General features: G+C 44.2%; 1 protein-coding gene across 3 annotated transcripts in view; it reads left to right on the top strand.

Moving 5' to 3' along the window:
* The window catches only part of LOC117751769 (phosphatidylinositol-binding clathrin assembly protein-like), a 43,267-nt gene that overhangs the window by 11,394 nt on the left and 10,486 nt on the right, over positions 1-21,387 (top strand). For all 3 annotated transcript variants that reach the window (XM_034568676.1, XM_034568675.1, XM_034568674.1), the window contains exons 2-7: positions 6,382-6,524; positions 18,606-18,681; positions 18,990-19,092; positions 19,662-19,755; positions 20,056-20,167; positions 20,529-20,635. In XM_034568676.1, the coding sequence (XP_034424567.1) occupies positions 6,382-6,524; positions 18,606-18,681; positions 18,990-19,092; positions 19,662-19,755; positions 20,056-20,167; positions 20,529-20,635 (635 nt within the window). The remainder of the gene's footprint in view (positions 1-6,381; positions 6,525-18,605; positions 18,682-18,989; positions 19,093-19,661; positions 19,756-20,055; positions 20,168-20,528; positions 20,636-21,387) is intronic.

Raw genomic sequence — 21,387 nt, 5'->3', positions numbered from 1 at the left:
CGAGGCTGGTGAATGCAGCCTGGTTACCAAGTTCCTCTGCTGCCGTACTTAGCGCTCGCTGTCAAATCACTTCATATGTTCTGGAAGTCATCTCGCATCTCAGACACGGCAACACGGCTTGTGGATATAAGTGGATAAAAATAAAAACCCAATTGCCATTTTGAAAACATTGTCGACTCCATTAAAGTGGAGGATTGGAACAATACAACAGGAAAGCATCACATTTTCTTCCCTATGGTGATGATTTGTCACCTCCTTTGTTCCCTGATTGTATATTTTGTCTTTTAACATTGTAGAAAACACATTATAATCATTTTCAATTTACTTTTGTCCTATTTTGTGATAAGGAAAACGGCTCGAGACTCAAATGGTGATCTGTGTGTAGGTTATAAATGCTACGTTGCTGCGCTACAGTCAAATGACCATTTTATTTTTGGGCAGTCATCTGACTATCTAAACATACATGCAAATCAATGACATCACCTCTATTATGGGATTGGCTATATTGGCAGTAAAGTGAGCCGTCATGGAAAGAACTGAGTGCGACACAATGTCTGTGAAGGTGCTCTTCATCATGTATAAAAAGCCTTGTCTTCCCCCCCCCCCCCCCCACGTGTCCGCACTACAAAACAAGACTGGCACCTTCACAGTCCTCTGCTCCCGTCGCACATTCTCAGGAAGGTTCTGCTGGAGTTTTTCTCTTTTAATTTCAGACAGGGGGGGGGAGAAAGAAAGAGGGAGGGGTGAACCGGGAATCCTCTTTTCAGGGCGAACCAATTCTGCAGTCCCCCAACAGAATGACAGACAGAGCAGAGAACGAGATTAGTAATACATGCCAGACAAGGTGCTGATACTGCAGAGCGTTAATCTTTAACAGATTGGGGCCACACACCCCCCCCACACCCCCCCCGGTGCCTTCTGTGTCTGGCTTTTCATCTGTGTGGTGTCTGTTATTGTGTGCATCCCCTTAATGCTCGGCACCTGTGCAGATTGTGAATGAAGGTCAGTTAACTCTGTGGCTGGCGTCTCTTGTTCAGTTAGCAGTGGCATCAAACCTCGATAGACCTGGAACTTCAGGTTGGCCGAGTTCTTAGACACATCGTCGTTCAACCGGATGACCAACATTGTTCAGTGATGTGGCGAGACGCAGACACATTTTCAGTGTGAATAGTGAATCATTGTGTATTTGGGTATCAGTTGGTCAGTCACCATTTCGGATTAGTAAGAGTTTGGGAATGTTTGAGGGGTTTTCAAGGTCTGGGAAGTGCTGTTATTGGACAAATATTTATGAAAGTAATGGTTGCAATACATGTACACATTCCACTAGTACAAAAGACTATTGTTACTCATGTGAGCAGTTATTTTCCCTATTCACTAATCTACAAATAGTTTTTCTCGATGACTAAGCAAAACTGCTCATTGTAATTGTTTTAGAGTCCAAGGTTATTGCTTGTTTAATTTGAGCTGCAGTTCAAAACCCTGCTTGGAAAGAAATATATAAACTCATTTGTGGCGAAGGAAATCAAGTCCTCATGTTTTGAAGCTGAAGTCGGTCGACGACGAGGTTAATGAAGTGATTTTGGCTTTAAAGACATTTTTCCAGGGATTAAATCGTCTGCTCTCGCTAACTAGTCTTTCACAGGCAGCATCATTTTGTCCAAAATCTTCAAACCCAACAAAGTTTGAGAGGAATCGACCTAAATCGTAAATCATTCTCTAAAACTGCCATTTTCTCGGATATATCACCAAGTCATACAAATATTCATTATGATTGTGTATATATGAGAAAGCAGCTGAGAAACAAAAATGAAGAAAATCAGTGTTGTAGCTTCTTTGGCGTCCTTATCAGTGAGTGGTATCAAAGCATCCTTTTGCAGGAAGGTCACAAGTTCAGAGATTACATCATGCGTCCCTTCAGAGTGTTTGGATTTTTGAGATTTCTTCACAGGCCTTGGAATTTCAACTATGATAAACTGACCTGCCCCTTCATGGTCCCTGCAGAGAAGAGCCTGGACTGTCGGGCGCCGATGTCCCTTTGTGTCTGACCGACGGTTTAAAAGACGCTAAGTGAGGATTGAGGAGCTGATCGCGAGTCTGTTATTTAGCATTAATCCACCCCCCCGTCCCACCAGAAGGCTTGTTGAATTATCTAGATCCCACTTTACAAATCCTGGTGTCGGCTCTTGATGTGAAATCCTCTCAACTGAGTCAATCTCGGCTGATGCCAACTTTAAAAGCCACAACAACACCAGTCTTTATGGTGTCACTTAAACAATCGGTTGTCATATTAATGGTAAAAATCCTTGGTGCATTTAATAAACAATGACTTCATGGTTTAATGTGGTTCAAAGGGATTTTTCATCCGTTAATCCTGTGTGGTTGAATGAAGGCGATGGAGAGAAGGAAGAGGTTCATACTGACGACCAAGTTGTGAACCTGTTGTGATGCAGAATATAAACCTGCACCAGGGAGAGGGAAATGGAGTCAGGGACAGGAAGCAAGTTTGTCTGCAGATCACAGGAGATGAAGAAGGAGATTAAAGTGGATCGAGAATCAGTGTTTGTGTGTTTGTGTGTCTGTCTGGGAGCAGGTGAATATGTGGGGGAAAATAGGTGGGTGAAGAAACAAGAGGGGAGCGCAGATAGAAGGTAACCAGCTGGGCCAGATGTCATCTCTTTCTCCACCTCCCTCCTTTCCTTCCTCAGCGTGATCTTACCTCCTGCTTTCTCCCTCTCACACACAGACACACAATCACACACACAGGCACACACACAGAGGCAGTAACTCACGCTCAGGTTTGCAGGTGCTTACTTTCTGGCACAGCTGACAAAACCAACTCACAGAAACAGCCATCGTGTTAAAGAAAATTGATAAATTGCCGTCTGGGTCTCCTGAATTGTGTCCCTGCATGCTCGCCCAGCATCACACTCCCTCCTCGCCTACTGGGTCTGGTTTCTCCAGCGCTCACACTGGTCTCTCGGTACCAGGAAGTCCCTGGTCTATTGTCGTCCAATCAAAGGCCGCAGAGGTCAACACACGAGCAGTAACAATGGTCCTCAGATTAGACGGGAACAGAGACGGCCACTGTTGGGAATGAGATCACATTCACACATGTGTGTGTTTCTGTTAGTCACACTGATGATTTCTTGTGCAAGGCAGCAACAACCTACTGGAGTTTGATGAGGAGATGTAATAGAGAGGAGAAGCCCTGTGTTATATTTCATTCTGACCAAACAATCAGACCCATTTGATATGTCTTTGTTTGGGTCCAGTGGCAGCGGGAGAAGGGAAGTATCTCAGATCTATGGATTCTGCTCCCTGGATTGTTCGATATTTGGCTGGAGTTTTCTTTAAAAAAAAAACAAACTCATCAGCTCATTCTGAAATGCCAAATGCTCAAGGGTTTCCACGACTAGTTTAATTCAATTTTCTCAATTATTTGGCCCATTTTGTGAACAAAGAGTAAAGAGTCTGAAGTGGCCTTTTCAAAATGCCAGGTTTGCTTTTGCTTTGAGTTCAGGGGTGAAAACATAACCTCATTGGCTGAGGTTCCTGTCACTTTCCTACACGTTGATGTTAAATCCGTTTACAGCGCCTGTGTCGTACATTTGCCTTCTCACCTACAGCCCCTCTGGTAAATATCAGGAAATCCTGCCTTTAAAAATAACTATTACCTTCCACAGTCGAGGTAAATAAGATAATAAAGTATCTCTCTAATGCACAATGAGGTGTTGGTCAGAACCGTTAGACTGGAACGTATGTATTTTTCCATCTGTGGCCAAAGTAATTGCTCAGGGTGTGTAGAAGAAGAACTAACCCTCATCCTCAGACCTGTTTCTGCTGAAGGCGACTCCAGGAAGGGGGGGGTGTGTGTGTCCCTGTGTCCCTGCAAATTGTCTGGATGAAGAGACACTCATGTCTCTCATATCTCATTATCTCTTTTGGTTTTTCTATCTCTTACTCCTCTCCCCTCTATTCTTAACCACTCGTCTTTTTTCTATCTGCTTTTCCTTTCTTCTCGCTCTCATTTATCATCATTCTCTCTCTTTTACTCCCATTTCTCTCTATCTTTTCCCTCACCCTCCTTTTTGTACTGTGCCACATGTTTCACTCAATTGCGTCGCCTTCCCCTTCTCTCCCCCTGGTCTGCGATCGGTGGCATCTAATGCTTTACACTCTGCCTGATTCAGTCAGCACATGTACCCCTTTACATTATCGCTCCCACACATACATGCACACTCATGCCAGCGCCTCCCTGCAGACCTGATCAGGCCGTCTCTCAGCTCTCTGTACACACCCCTCCAGACCTAATGAAAAAACATGAGGCTGGTTAAAACGAAGGCAGACAGAAATGAAAGAGACGGAGTGGTAAGATTGAAAATAGAACGCCAGCGAGGCAACTGATTCATTAACAGAAGCCATCAGTCGCTCCTTAATGCTCGTTTCCAGTTCAGCGACATTAATTGTTTCTAATCAGTGTTAATAATATCATGCAACGATGCAGTGGGAGGGAAACGAGTTGCAGAGAGAGAGAGGCGAGGTTAGCAGTCGGAGCAGGCACTCGTCCAACGTGCTGATGCCTTCATACGGCTCCAGCATTTCCCAACAGACATGAGAGTGTGTGATTTACGCTGCTGCCGCTCGCCGTGTCGCAAAACTGCAATTCAGAGGGTTAGCCCGCTAAACGTTGTTCTGGTGGACGGTCATTCACACGACTGAATGGATGTATTGTGCTGTAATGCACTGTACATTACTCCACAGTCATTTGTGTTGATGAAATGGCCTAAAGCCTCGTCTCTGTGTGTGTGGCTGTGTGTGCACATTTTCTGTTTCCTCTTTTTGGGTACGTGGTTAAGGGATGATGCATTTAAACACTGGCTGGTGTTGCGTAGGCACAGATTTGTATTTGACCCCTGTGGTTGAGGTAAGTGGACAGGGCGGGCGTTAGGATGTGGAATTAAAAAAAGAGAAACACAAAACAACTTAATGGGTTCATATGCAATCTGAATGGGTTTGGGTTAAGGTCAGGTGAAGTTCAGACTGTCCACATGCAATGGAAGTTGATGAAAAGAGAATAATGTTGTAGGGGAAGTCTGCTGTTTGTGTGTGTCCGCAAGTGCTTGGTGGGGATAATGCGTTAAGTGAGTGAAGGAAGGAGCGATGGCGGCGCTTTATTGAATGAGCGTGTGCACCAGCATGCGCTCGTGCAGGCGTGCGCACCTGATTGTGATGATGAAGTCTCCCAACGGGGCTCTCCCCGCTACAGTCCTCCAGAAGTCTAATGAGAAGCTGTTTCCGTAGTTACCAGGTGTGAGAGCCGGCAACTCGTAACGTCCTGTGGCGAAGAACAAAGAACGGGGAGATGAGCTGGATGGAGAGAGAGAGAGAGCAGGGGTGGAAGTAAAAGAAGGATTGAAAGAGATGGAGGACTCTAGAGAAATACAACAAAATAAGAGAAAAAGCCTGATATCTGGTGTGAATGATCAATTTAGCTGTGTGTGTATTGATTGTGCTCGAGAGGATCACTGTGTGTGTGTTGCATGTTGTGAGTGAAGACGCTGAATCTTCACAATGAGCTGCAGGAGCCGAACAAGAATCCATTCAAATCTATCTCAACCAAAGTGGAGGGAACAGCGAGGCGGGGAAAGGTGTCGGTATCTGGTCCGATCGCATCAGGCAGCGCCAGCATTAAGTCCACTTGTAGTGAATTAAAGAGGGTTTCTGGGTAATGCTTTTACATTGATTGCTCAATAAGATCTAGTGTTTTATTCGTATAAAAAAAGCCTCTAGTCTCTGAAATAGATTTTCTTTTGGGGGGTGAATGCAAGACATCAGCATTTTCTAGGGTTTTTACTCATTATTCTATTTCCAAGTGTCTTTGTTGTGAAGATGTTTAGACTGTATGTACATGTAGTCCCGTCTTTGTGTCATAGTATCTAATAAACCTGTTAACGTACCTAGCTGTTGTATTGCATTAGATATACAGGTGTGCCTAATAAAGTGAATTTTATTTATTCGCTAAATACAATTCACTATTCATCAGATTCAGTGTTGTTTTCTGAGAATAACTAAACATGATTCATGTTTATGCTCAATGAATTCTCTGGGTTTAGGCTATTTGGAAGTTTTACCTCCGACTTTGGCCTTTTTAACTTTGCAGAACTTCCACGTATATATAACACACTAGAGGAAAGAAACACTGAAACACCATCGCGTCTCCTTTCAAACATTCAGCCGAGGTGTGTGTGTGTGTGTGTGTTGGTCTGTTGGTAAACCGGTGTGTCTGCATTCTTCTGTGTGAAAAGCTATTAACTGTTGTTGTCGATCAGGCTTGTCAAACTTTGTAAAAAGTTTTCCTCATCGCTTCTCTTTGTTTTTCAGATCTGATCCACTGCACCAATGAGATGAACGTGAACATTCCCCAGCTGGCGGACACGCTCTTTGAGCGCACAGCCAACTCCAGCTGGGTGGTAGTCTTCAAAGCCCTTATCACCACCCACCACCTCATGATGTACGGCAACGAGGTAGGAGGCTGCCACACACAAACACACACAGACAGACACACACTCAGACACAAACCCTCCAGGGCAGTGAATGAAGACTGCATCATTAAGTTACTTTATTACTCGGTCTCCCAAATACATACATGAATACTATGATACTTACACATTTGGATTTTTAAATCATCAGCAGAAGGGTTCACGGTAAAGTGTTCGTGTTCAGCCTCGCACGACGTACACACTGGACACGTGGAGAGAATAATCAAAGGAGCTTTGCAGCGCAGAAAAAATTTAATTAGCTCAGAACGAGCTGGAAGCAAGTAAGACGGGGGACAAGGACGGAAGCAAATGAATGATCAAACAAATGAACTTCATAAAAACATGGTTAAAATCCAGAAGAATAACACGGCCCCTCCGTGGATTTGCAGCCGTTCAAAGACAATAATTGAAATTCAAACTCTCCCTGCTGTGTTTGGGAGAACTTTTTGGATTTTATTAATTGTGAGCTTTGCCACACGTCCGGCTGTTTTTCATGAAGAGGTCTGATAGAACCTCTTGTCTGCAAAACGTCTCAATTCATATGCAACAGTTCAGTGGACGCTTTGAAAAATGAGAGCTCAGATCAATTCAGAGAGTGATAAGGTAATTTACAGGAATAGTTTGACATATTGGAAATCATGCTTATTTGCTTCTTGCAGAGAGTTGAGTAAGAAGATTAATTCCACTTTCACATCTGTACAAAGATATGAAGCTCAAGTCCAGTAGCTGGTGTTTTACTTCTCGTTTCAGTCTTCGTGCTAAGTTTCTGAAACCCGAACAAGATCTCCTCTCATGTAACTCCTGCTAAGAAGAAGTGATTTAGTGTATTTCCCAAAATGTTAATATATTCTCTTTGCAAAAAGCCACTGAAACTATCTCCACTGTAAATGATGCACTAATACTAAAATACTAAACGACTGTATCTTCTTGTACGTACACACTATAATCAAACACACCCAAAAGCCGACACACCCTGAGCCACATTCCTTTTCATTTCCTTTTGAAATGGGGAAGCACTACTTCCCTTGAAGTGTGGATCACTTGTGTCTATATTACACAACACTTCCTTCTTGTTGGGTCAGAGTTTATTGCATTAGTCTAAACTTCCTCAGACGAGAGGAAGCGGGTGAGATTATCTTGTTTTTATGTACGACCTGATGGATTTACCAACTGCTCAAACACCTCCGCTGACGCCCTCAGCTCACCGTGTTAAAGGAAGTGGAAGAAAAGTCCTTGAATCCCCCGTTTATCCTTATTCCTTTGCCACAGCTTCACCTCCTAGTTCGAGTAGTTTTAGCATAATCATGTTAATAATCCTGGGGTTTATATTTTAATACCACTGCTAATAATTCAAGTGCAATGGACATTTAACATTCAGTGTTTTAATTTTGATTTAAAGCTACAAAGAATACGTAGAGTGTGTAAAAAGACCTGGTACAAAACGCTGCGTTTCCGAGGCTCCCGGATGTAGTAGAACAACTGTGTGCGCTCATCGGCCTGCATTCATCAGGCCTGTCCGAACAGTGGTGCTGACTGGGGCTCGGTGGCCAGGTGTCCCCACTCCCCCACGGCCGCCCCATCCATTATAGTCAGAGCGGAGAGAAATCTGGCCGTAAAATTAGAAACCGCAGACCCACAGAATTGGGGTCAATAGACTGTACATTCCTTTTCAGATCAACACGCCGAGCGGTTCCAGCTTGGCTGGCTCACTGAAGATGGCCCTGTGCTCTGTCTAATGAATGCTCTGGTAGTAAAGAACATTTTCATCCAGTTAAATCAGAGGAGCTGCGTGTTCATCACCTCCTTGACACGAGCTGTAGTGACCGATGGGACTTTTGAAGGGAAATTGCTTTTAGCGTTTACATAGTTGAATCAGAAAGCTGCTGTGTGTCATATTCCATCAGTGTCACCCACTTCTGATGCGATGAGACGTTGCCCTCTCAGATCTCGCTGCCTCAGAGCACAGCTCAACCCTGAAGAGCTCAACAGGAAACGGAATATGTGTCCTGAGTGCTGTTGGTTCAATTCACCTGTAGTAAGATATGGAAAATATTATAATAACGAATAATAGTTTGACTCTCCCAGCTCGGTGTCTCCTGCGAGTCTGTAGTAAACAGCTGAATGTAAATCCGCAGACTGTAATATATATGTAACGTATAAAAATTTCGTCCACTGTTGCATTTATTGTAAGTAGGTCTGGATGTCAGCAAAATACAGTAACTTTAAATGCAGCCCACTTCATTCTGCTGCTCGTGGTAATAAATTCAGCCCTCGCTTTCAAATCGAATGTGAGAATCTTTTTTTTTTTTGTCTTGCCTCAGCCGCTGTATTTGTTGAAGGGCTTGAGGTTGTGATTAGAGTAATATTGCATTTTGTGTGAGTGGGAGAGAGAATGGTTGACGGGCCAGTATTGATACTCCTTCAGTTCTTCAGCCCCAGGTTTTTTCCTCCCTGCCAAGAAGCAATCCTGGCTCAGTCCCCAGTGACGCTGAGCGATCAGGAGTCAGTCAATACCTCTGATCATGATTTCACTTGTTCCGGTACAAAGCCACTTAAAGAGTTCGCTTCAGTCTCTGCAGGTTGTTCTCATACACGAAGGGTCTGAATGTCACAGACTAACAAAGGTTTAGGTTTAATTAACGGCTGAAGACATTGTTTTAAAACTAAAACCATTTACATACGAGACGCAGGTGTCAACAGGAAGCAGATTGCAGAAAATACTACGAACGAGGAACAGCATTAGTGAAATTGAATGGACTGACAGGGTTGACCGCACTGTCCGCATTCCATGTCTGCCGAGAGTCGCGTACTTGTTTATACGTACCTCGAGTCGTGACTGATGAGAATCAGGAAGCGAATATCGGTGACTGTGCCATAGTTTCCAAATTTCTCCCTGGCTAGACAAAGACAAAACGAGCGTAATTTCCAAAAATGGCAGTTTAAACGTGGACGGGAGACGCAAATGTGGCAACGGTGACTCATTTTTAAATCTGAAGCTTGGTGGTGTGGACGCAGCCTGAATGTCTCTCCAGCCTGGGGTGTGATAAGTGCTTCGTCCTGGCTCCTCGTGTAGCCATTGTCTCGGTTGTTATCATTAGTCAGCATGTGCCCCTGCTTCCAAGTCTTTGTGTGATAGGCCCAATATGTACCAAAAACAATCCAGCAGGAAACCCCAAACAATGGCCGCGAGAGCCGTTCTCTACCTCCTCACTCCCAGCCACAGCGCTCGTCCCCCCCCCTCCGGTGTAGGGAGGCCGCTGGGTCTCTCTCCCAGGAGCGTTTGGGATGCTTTGCCCAGCCTCTACCTGAACGAGGCTGTACAAAGAGAGAGAAGAAGTGAGGACTCGAGAGAAACAGATGTAGGGGATGACGGTGCAAGACACGAGTGTTCAAGTGAGCGGCAGAAATGGGGTCACATAGAAGTCAAAGTTATTGTAAAATTGATTTTTGGAAGGTTAAAAGGACTTGTTCAAATGGAAGCTGGACACTCGGCTTCTTTTCTCTCCCAGCGTTTCTTTCAATCTACTCTCAAAGACTGATTTATCCCCAAATTTACTTAACGTAATAAGATATTGTCGTGTGAATACATTGCTTTTAGTTTCTAACAAGCACTGATGGAGCACCACGAATAATCCCATGGAAAATGGATGAATCTGTGAACCGTTTTCTATTCTTCCATTAAGTTGTGTGTTCAATCGTTTTTGTGTAATCCTGCTGACAAATAAACAAACCAACCAACAAGCAAACACACATTCAAATCTGGAAGTTCAATACATGCGTCGTTCACGTGTAACAAGTATTTGAACAATAATGTCTACGGGAATTCTTTGGCCAAACAGTATTTCTTGTTTAGTTCACTACTGTACTTTAAGATTTTTACAGCTGATATCAGTTTTTTTAATGTTTTAAAAAGGTTTCCAGTTTTTCTAACTATAAATAAATGCCGTATAAATTGCGATTTCCACCAGAGCAGATAATCAAACCCCTGCAGCCCTCACTGGTCACGTTTAACTGTGTTCCCAGATGAACAGTCTTCTCAGTAGCCCTCAGTTTTCAGTTTTTCCTCATCTTACTGTGACTTTGAGGAATGTCGCGGCCCAAAGATTTGCCAGACCACATGTACAGTATAACACAGCCCTGTGAAACCCTCTCTGGCAGTTTGTTTCCAAGGACATCAAGTGCTCAAACTACTGCCCATCACACTGTCGTCTTCGGGACAAGGTAGTTGTGTCAGCGGGAGAAAATTACAGTCTGATTGATTTCACCTCCGTGCGTCAGGGATCATAATAGAGAGCCGAGACTCGGGCTGAATAGGAACCGGACTGAGTGAGAGAAAGATGATGGGGATAAGTGGAGGAGAGGGGGGGGGGGGGCAGGACGAGAGAAGTCTGTGTGAGAGTCATTAAGGACATGAGAGGAGACAGGGATGGTCTGGCGAGGACACCGGTGAAAGTGCTGATGGTAGCAGGACACGCCGCTTTTCTTTTTTCTGTGTGCAAGAGATAGCGAGAGATACAGGGAGGGTAAGGTTTGTGTGTGGGTGTGTGAGACGACACCGTTTGTGTGCTTTTAGGCCAGTGTGGAGTTGCGGTTTGAGTCGTCGCACCCCCCCCCCCCAGCCCATCTCGCTGCCACACCAGTGTCCCAGATAGCAAACGGCCCATTTGTCTCGGTGATGTCACCGAAGCACTCTCGTGGCGAACGCCGCCTCGCCTCCTTGGGGAGAGCGAGGACACGGACGGACGCAGAGATTCAAGCAAGGATAGGGTGAGCGATAGAGGAGGAGAGAAAAGGAGGAAGAGGAAAAATGCTAAAAGACAGATTGTCTAAAAGTGCTGACTCGAGCAGTGTGTCACAGGGAGGATGTTGTGCGTGTGTGAGAGGTCACCCTGACTCTAATAGGGGTCACTTGTGATTATCTGACAAGCTTGGATGCACACACACACACACACACACACACACACACACACACACACACACACACACACACACACACACACACACACACACACACACACACACACACACACACACACACACACACACAGTCACCACACATGTGCTTCCTATCAGCTGCTGCTGTGGCAAACATAAAGATGATTAGTGTAGAAGCAGATACTGTATGAACAGTGTGTGTTTCTCGCTGACCTTGTCAGGACCAGTAGGCTTCATGGGAACCATAGCCGGGTCCCTATTGAGGCTAAACATCATTTTTAAGGTCCCTCAAAAGACCTGAGACAATAGGAAATTGTTTCTCTGAGATTCTCCCAGTCAGGGATGTCTGCGTCTGCCTCTCTTACGTCTGTTGGTCTTCAATCCTGAGTTATTGATTTGAAGTATCTGCCGACCCATTACTGAGATTTGTTATCAAACCTCTGCCCACAACAGCCATTGTTCAGTCATAGTTAAGCAGCCATAAGTAGGTGCGGCAGTTTCTGTCAAGCGTCGGTTTTCTCCACACGTCGATGGGCTGTGAGTGGCACTGTAGTCAAAACAATACTCAGGATGTTGTTGTGGTTTTTGGCTTTATAATATGAGAAAGTCCAAGAGCACAGAAGTGTGAGGAATGAATGTTAAAAAGGGCAAGGAGCAGATAACTAACAAAATACAGTTAGTGGCGAGAAATGAGAAGCGGCTTTTGTCTACTTCCGTCTCAAATCAGTCACAAATAGTTTCGAAACATTTGCATTTTGAGTATTAAATGTGCCATAGCAACAGAAACTGAGAGGGGGCGTGGCTTAGTTATAGCCAGGTGAATTTCACAACTAATGAAGTAGAACAAATATGAATCAAAATGGGGTTAAATCTGCTTCATGCTGTGTGTCCTCGTACTTTGCTGCATATTTGGAGGAGGACAGCTTTTAATGTCCTTGACCATGCAGGGCATCATACTGAATAAACATTTGATGTATTTCTTTATCTATTATTGTTATGAAGCATCTCGCCCCGTGTCGGCTCCTTATTATTCTAAAAGGTTACCCTGCCTGTGAGAAGTCGTTTTTACTGCTCGCTCTCCTCGAGTGGCCTGTTTAATTAGTACAACTGTAATTACCTCTGCTGCTGCCACTCCTCCACACAACTGAAATCATTACAATTAGCTGATTCACTGCATGTGATCTGTTTTAAAAGTGATTTTTAAAGTGAAGACAACTCCCCCTCTGGATGTTTAACTTTATGAATACATACTTTTTTTTTATTAACAAATAACATAAAGGGTTGTTACTTGGACTGTTTTCAGATCACTGTCTAATAAGAGCTTTTTTGTGAACAACCAAAAACAGAAGAACACTTTTTGGCTCCTGTATGTTTATCAGACATTTCCATAGAACCAGATGTTTTCTAACACTGCGGATCTCCTCACATTCGAGGTTTGGAGACGCTCCAGTGACCAGTAACCCAACACCGACTGTGTGCAGGAAATGATTGTGACCTTTAATTTCAGAGCTCCAAACGCCCCAAAGTAATTCATACTCAGTAACTCCTTTTTAAAATACTTTGATAGAAAGGTCAAAAAAAACTTCATTCTGCAAACTGTTGCTTAGACGCTCAACCAGTTTACCCACAACTGGGTCTGATTCATTCGCTGCTGGATGACGATGCATCTGTAAAACCCGACTTCTGTTCACGTGTCGTTTCCGTCAGTTGTGTGCGAGTAAATATGATGAGCATCACATTACAGGGAGAAAACTGTACTAATACCTACTACCTACTCTCTGTGTGTGTGTGTGTGTGTGTCTCAATTGATGACTCATGTTGCTTGTCTAGATCATTGACCTCACAGCCACACTCATCCACCAGCAAGATACAACTGCTCCCCTGAGAGCAGGAGCCCACACGCTATTAGCCTTGTCACCTTGTAGAGACACACACACACACACACACACACACACACACACACACACACTTAGAGCTGGATGTACAGTAAACTTGCAGGCGTTTAAATGTAGATATGAAATCCACCAAGTTTTGTTTCTTTCACACACGGATTGATTTTAAGGGCTGAACGTCTGGTTGCGTAAAAGGAGAAGAAACACTACATCTGGTGGAGGAGGAAGAGGAGGAAGAGGAGGAGGAGGAGGAGGAAGGGAACAAGGAAGGAGAATCCCAGGCAGAAATTAGGCCAGGCGATCTGTGTGTCTGTATCTCTCCACGCGTCAGCTTCCTTCTGTGCGTTTCTCTGCTTGCATAAGAGCTGCTTCCATTCAACTCAGCCCGATCACGACTCATTCTTCTCGTGTGAGTCATCACCTTCTCGGCGGAGCTCGGTTTGCAGTCGGTTCTGTCGGTTCTGTGCTTGTGTGTGTGCGTTCGAGGGAAAGTGAAGTCAAGCACTGCAGCCAAGAAAAAAAAATAATTCTCTGTGAACCCCCGTTTGAAGATAACTAAACCCAATTGACCCCTATTTATTCCCCTGCAAACAGATCCTGCTCCGTGCTGAAGTGTCCTTGAGCAAGAACACAGATTCCACATTTCTTGCAGCTGTTTGAAAGCTAACAGAGAATTTCACAAGCAGGATCAATAATTCCTGTCGGTGGAGGTTGTTGTTCAGTGGCTCTGTGTACACGTCGGCAGGTCCAAAGGGAGCTGAGCGGTAACTGGCTCAGTTTCCCAGATATAATGCAACGTGAGGTCATGTTTACCAACCAGGCCGGGCTGTGGATGTTCTTTTCAGCCAAAGGGAGGAAAAGATGTGGTGTCAGCGAGAACTGCTTTCTGTGGACAGATCACGTGCTTCTGCTTCTCAGGCTTTGTAGATTTGTAGAATATTTCTGCCTTCATGGTTTTAGCTATTGGGTGATTTATATATATATTCGGTCTATGGCTCATCAGTAAACTGAATTTATCATGGGTGTTGTTCTTCTGCTTTTGAATTCAGGGCCATTCAACCATAACGGGAAGCAAAGAGCCATGCCAGCATGGACCATTAAAATAGCCCCAGACCAAAAGTATGTGGATAGGACTGACCACATAGATCTGGTCCTCTAAAACCTGTCTTTTCCTGTGTGAAGGACAAAGAAGACAGCATAAAAACCAGTCGCAATATAATTTACATTTCATACATCAATTAATCATTTCAAACAATCGATTAGATCCTAATCCAGCTACAGTTGAAACTGCAGCTTTCCAGCCTCGGCTTATCCTCGACATGGCTTGACAACACGGTTGTGAAAAAAACAACCAAATCACCTCAGGCTGTGGTGTTTGGTTGCTATGGAAACCACCAACTTGTGCACTTTGGAGAGAAAGACGTGGAAGGAGGTAGAGGATGGGTGAAGGCCGGATGCTCCATAGCTATGTCTCCCTGTTGAGGTTGACAGAGGTAGAGGGAGTCGCCAGGATCTAAATGTATCAATAATACATGGGGTTGTTCTTCAATATGCTAGCATGAATTATTTGACAAGCCGAGCCGACCCTCGTCTCCGTCTCGTCCCCCTCCACCTCTCCACGTCTCCTCAATCGCTCCTCCTTTTCACTCGTCTCTATTCTTACACCTTTTTGTCAAAAACCTTCCTCTCAGAATAGCGTCTTTTTCTTGGAACGTCTTCGCTGAATAATCTCGGGCTCAGCGGGTTTCTGAGTCTCCCTCTCTGTCTCTGCGTCTCTGTCTCTCTGCGCCGAGTGTTTCTGCCCCTTTATAGATTTCCTCCTTTTCAACTATATCCATGCGTTTTGTGTGGGTTCTCTGTGCCTCCGCCTTTGTATTTGAGGCTGTGGGAGAAGCTCAGGCTTTCGTCTGATGGACTTTTGATGAGGAAGAGGCAGAGAGAGCTTATGAAGTTTGTGCTTTTCATTTTTTTTTTTTGTCTTTTGCCGTCTCTCCCTTCTTTCCCCTGTACATCCGTTACCATCTTGTCTTTCTTTACCTGGGTTCATGTTGACACGGCGGAAGTCATCACCCCAATTATCAATTCCAAAAGCATAATGGCTTTCCCACCTTAAAACTTAAACCCATAGACGAGAAGTATCCAAACAGCTTCACATCTAACCTCATCATTGTCATGCTCTTGTGAACACACACATTTTACGGATGAGTACCTGACAGCGAAAGGCAGCTAACACTAGTGCTAACTCCATTCATAGCTAAGTAACACTTATAGCTGCTCATGGGATATTTATTTTCACCAGATTATTGTGTTTTATGAGTTAAAGTTACCATCCTACATATATTTACCCCCTGGAGGCTTAATTTCCACCTCTATCCTCAGTGCACCCAACCTTCATTCCAACATAAAACTTGCAATTCCAACTATGACTTGAAAAAATGATATCGTAGCCACCCATATTCAACTTTTTTAGCAACTCATTTCCTGTCCACAGATGGAAGCTGAAATCCCTGCATGTGACGGCGTGAACACTTTAATTCTTTCTCCACTGCTTAAACATACACAAGGAAAAGGGGCAAGAACAAAATCAAATTCTTTTTGCCTTTTTTAAACAGTCCCAGAGCTCTTGGAAACGTGTCAGTGCAGCTGAATCCAACACACATGCCCGCAAGCATATTTGTGCTCACAGACGCACATTCATAGATGCTCAAACCAGCCAGTGTGGCTTGGGTCTCTGCCAGATCGGGAATTGGCAAACTGGCAAATCTCAGATCATTTTAAGTCAGCTGGACAGAGACAGCCTTAACGTTAAGATGCTTTTGGGAAGCCTGAGGCCTGAGTTCCCATAACCATGGATGGTGGCCAAGACTATTCCCACAGCGCGCTGTTGTTCAGCGATGTGAGGAAGACGAAATGGCACAGGCGCTCGCGAGGGACAAAACAAAAAGTTCAGGGTCCGGTCCTCAGAGACCGAGTCCAGGTGAAGTGTCAAGTCTCATCAGTTTAGAGTTCCTGTCGTGTCTGTACCCTCCCTAATAGTTTCACTCAATGGCTTTAATGGTTTGCAGCCTATTCAGTGATCTGTGAGTACATAGAAACCACTAATGTGTACTTAAAAAATACTACTCTGCATCAGGAAAACACAAATATCTTGATGTATTATGAAGTAAATAGTTTTTAGTGTATAAAGTCTCGTCCTTCCAAGTTCCATTGACATGCGTTCTTAGTTTTTGTCTCCTGACCAACACACAAACCAGTGGACGTGGGTGAAGACACAACCGTCCCGGGGGACGCAGCTCCACTCCCCTGTAGACGTGTTTTCCAGGTGCATGTAGAGTTGAACGTTTTTCTTTTTTTCTACATTAGTCTCACAACCCAGTCCGAGGCCTTTGAAGTTCTTATTACACCGATCCCATAAACTCTGCTGAGACGATCACAGCTTGTTCTCTTTTATTTTGCACACACACACCGGCTCATTCAGCTGCGCCTTATTGCCGTGCTCGTCCATAACGCTGTTTGCCGACTCAGATTTGAGTGTCCGTCTCTGCTCGACAGATGAAGACACTTAGAGAAACGGACAAGCTACCGGCACCTGCTCGGGGACCGGGGCCCTCCCAGAGGCCTGAATACATCCTGAATCTGCAGCTCCAGCCAGGAAATTCTGGGCTTGAGAAAGTGAATAAGTAAAGCTGTCGGCATCATTAATATATTAATACTGGAGTGCTCTCAAACAAGGCCAAAAAACAAAAACCTCTATAAGAGGAAAAAACCCCTATAGGAGACGCTCAGTGGCCGACAGTAGACAACAGGTTGTACTGAGCACGTGTCAGGGAAGGTGAAAGAAAAGACGTGGACACAGGGTTTAGGTGAAGTTTAACTTTCCCGTGACAGGTTCCCCAAGAACAGGAAAATATCCGGGACATTCTGAAATACCCCTTCAGAAATCAGAGCTGCACTGGAGAGTAATGTTATTTCACACTGAATCCGAGAAGGTTTAAATATAAACGTTCAAAAAAGTCTGTAAATTGTATTGATTGCATTTTTCATCGCAAGCCAGACACAAAGTTTTAGTGTTGGTTTTGATCTCATGAACGTTTAAAGGGGTCATTACATAATAATTTATAGTATCGTGCTGCCAGTCTTCCCAAAGGTTAATTCATTTAGCTCTGGCGGCTCCCTCCTGCTGTCGTCCTCCCTCACCAGTTCTGTGGAGTGACTCAGAACGAGTCCGAATAAGTGACTGTGAAAAAAAACCAGCAGGAGAACAGTTAATTTTTAAACCCAGACGACCCAGACTGCCTGGGGTGACGCAAGCAGAGGTTAAACCATCGAGAGCAGCAGGGGTAGCAGTCCTGAGACATGGGTTAAACCCCCCCCCTCCCCCCGCCTGCCTGCTGTTGTTTAAGAGCTAGAACCTGAACTGAGCAACTCTTCAGGTCGCCGGAGTTGACCTCTGACCTCGCTGCAGGAAGGCAAAGTGAAACAAAAGTCAGGAACAGACTCGGGAACATAAAGTAACTGTTCAATCATCCCGCTGCCGCTCAACGTCTCGGGGGGATTAAAATGTTTGAGTCACTGCAGTCGCTGCCGTGTGCTGCATTTTAATTGAGACCTAACTTTATGTCAGTGATGAATCACATCAGTCCTTATTAGCTGCACGTTAATGAGCATAAGCTATAACCATCTGTCAGACGGTGAGCGTTGGGTTTTTACTTACTTCTCCATTTTATCTTCTCACTTATCTTTTAAAATTGGGGTTAGAACAATACGGTCTTTGTTTATATTACGGCCCGACAGTCTGCCGGCCTGTTATCTGTCTCACTGCTAAATGCAGCTTTACAGAACTGTTAACTCGGCTGTTGACTCTGGAGCTCATCCCTCAGCTGAGCCTGCAAACATCTGCTCACATCTGCACCAGGTATCATCTCCACTGGGGTTTCTGTTGTTGCTGGCTGCTGATAACGAGACCTGGAGGATTCTGGGACAAAAGCCGGGCTTTCAACCAGCAACCCCACAGTTTCAGACGAGTTTCAAGTTCTTAATAAAACCGAAAATATAATAAATCCATGGAGGATTAAAATAACTTAAATACTAACTCCACAGAAATTTCAGGCTGGGTAGTTTGATACCAAATACACCAGGGGAGCAAACTGAGATTTTATTTGAATGTGTTTTATGAATGTTGAGCTTTTTATATTTAATTGACTCATTAACTTTTGTTTCTTCGTCTGTCTCTTCACAGCGTTTCATCCAATACTTGGCCTCAAGAAACACTCTGTTTAACCTGAACAACTTCCTGGATAAGGGCGCTCTGCAAGGTACGGCACACACACACACATTTCACTCTCTGAAAGGCAGTGAAGGTAATTTCCAGCATTTCTATTTGGTTTTAATTTGGTTTTGAAAAACAAAACAAAACAGGCAGTATTTGCCTCAAAGAAAATGTATTCAGAAACCCAGAATGCTCCTGACAATCAAGGGGACGTATTAAAAAGGTTGTTTTCAAAGCTTGATAACTTGATTCAACAGCACCTGACTCAGTGCAGATAAACAGTAAAGTATATTAAAAACAAACAGACAAATGGTAGGAATCCATGTCTCATATAAAACCTTCCTTCTCTCTCAGGCTATGACATGTCGACCTTCATCAGACGATACAGCCGTTACCTGAACGAGAAGGCCATGTCCTACAGACTGGTGGCTGTGGACTTCACCAAGATGAAGAGGGGGTAAGGGAGGCCGCAAAACACATTACGCCACCCTCACACCAGGGGGCGTCCTTTAGCCCACGACTTTGAAAGAAGAGACAGAAACATTTCTCTGTTTTATCTCCAGGCTGTTGTAAACCGACTCAAACGTCGTAAATATTGCAGAGCGTGAAAAGTAAAAGTTTGAGTGAGCTGACAGTAAATAATGATGGATGCCACATCTCTACTTCCTCCTGAAGCCAGAGTCTCCTGCTGCAGCTAGCAACTGATTAGCTTAGCTTAGCATGCAGAGAGCTGGAGGTTGTGTTGTGAAGATCATTTCAATGTGAGAAGTATCAGCTGTTGTGGAGTGACATTGAATCCTTTCGAGAAAAACTTCACTTCAAGCAGCAAAGATTTAGCATTTCTGTGCAAGTGTTCTTATGCAAAACGCCGCTTTTCTTTCTACTTCCCATAGTTTCTCTTAATTTATTCGTTTCCCTTTTCGTCGTGCATTTCTTAATTCACATCACAATTTACATACGAGTTTCTGCCAAACAAGGTTCCTGCCGGATTAGCATGTGTGTGTGTTTTGTTTCCTGTCGTGTCAGGATTGACGGAGTGATGCGCACCATGACCACAGAGAAGCTGATCAAGACGCTGCCCATCATCCAGAACCAGCTAGATGCTCTGCTGGATTTCCAGGTACTGTTTGTGTGTGTGTGTGTGTGTTTGTGTGATGTGTGTGTGTGTGTCATTATGCATGCTTGTTGTTACAGTCGTAGTTGATTCACTTCCCTATCAAAATGTAAATTAAAACAACAGATTGCAAAGTTTGAAACCTTTGTCAATGGAGCGTAAGACGGGTGTTATGGAGACGGATTTTGTGTGTGTTTGTCTGTGTGTGTGTATGTGTGTTTTAGTCTTTGGAACAGTGTGATGGAGATTTTTCTTCTCCTTTCTACCCCCCCCCCCCACCCCCCTCCCTGCACCTCCTCTCCCCAGGCCAACCCCAACGAGCTGACCAACGGAGTGATCAACTCGGCCTTCATGCTGCTCTTCAAAGACTCCATAAGGCTGTTTGCTGCTTACAATGAGGGGGTCATCAACCTGTTGGGTAACACGCTCCCACACACACACACACACACACACACACACACACACACACACACACTAACATACAGTTTATAATCACAGCCTGGTTGCCATGGCAGTGCAAAACATAAATTACAGTAAGTTTTGACAAGCTGTCATGAAGCTGTTAAATGCTTCTGTTGGTTTCTACTTAACTATACACTGATAGGTCCTTCCTTCCTTCCTTCCTTCCTTCCTTCCTTCCTTCCTTCCCTCCCAACTTACCTCCTTCCACTTTATTCTAAAAAAGATGGCGAATACAATACAGACAAGTCACAAAGTTACACAAAATACAACATTGCTCTTTGATTTTGAATCCTAATCTCTGCTTTCTGTGTCTGTAGAAAAATACTTCGACATGAAGAAGAACCAGTGTAAAGATGCTCTGGAGATCTACAAGAAATTTCTTTACAGGATGACGAAGCTGTCAGAGTTCCTCAAAGTGGCCGAGGTACACACACGCACAGACACACACACACACACACAGACACACACACACTCGAAAGTACGGCAATGTGCACATTCACATCTGGAGTAAGATTTACTAGGGTTTCTTAACAAAAAAAATCTTCTGGAAAAGCATCTGCTGTTTATTTTCCTGGTCTCATTTACTGACACAGATTTATTGACACGCAATTAACACATATACATGAACACAGACACACACAAAAACACAACTTTAAAGAGTGTGTTTTGGCTCTATAGCTGTGTGTAGTCAGGAGAACCCGACTTACCCTCAATGCCACACATGCTGCACACACACAGACACACACACACACACACATGTATACACACACCTATATATATATAAAAAGATGGAGGACATGGTTAGACGCTCCGTTAGCTCCCTCTCCTCCTGCTCCCCACACTCCTCCATCTAATCCCTTTCTTCTTCCTCGCTCTTCCCTCTCCCCCCGACAAAGATGGATACTCGTGCGGCTCTCCCTCTCCCAGTGCCCACAGATCATCCCTCTTTCCTTCCTCTCCTCCTGTGCCCTCCTCCCTCCCTCTCTCCTTTTTGTTTCAGCAGATTTGAAACCGTGAGGTAGTTGATTTCCTTTTTTCCGCAGAGGAAACTGAATGTTCAAATAGACGGCCCCAATCAAGATGCTTTGTCTTTTTATAATTAGAGTTTTTAAAACAATAGTGTTTAATAAAAATAAAAGACAAATCCAGGCTCTTGTAAAGCTCTGACTTTGGCTT

Source organism: Hippoglossus hippoglossus, chromosome 18, assembly GCF_009819705.1.
Source record: "Hippoglossus hippoglossus isolate fHipHip1 chromosome 18, fHipHip1.pri, whole genome shotgun sequence".
Lineage (NCBI taxonomy): Eukaryota > Metazoa > Chordata > Actinopteri > Pleuronectiformes > Pleuronectidae > Hippoglossus > Hippoglossus hippoglossus.
Note: the sequence above shows the minus strand (reverse complement) of the source record. Positions and strands in the feature narration are given on the sequence as shown.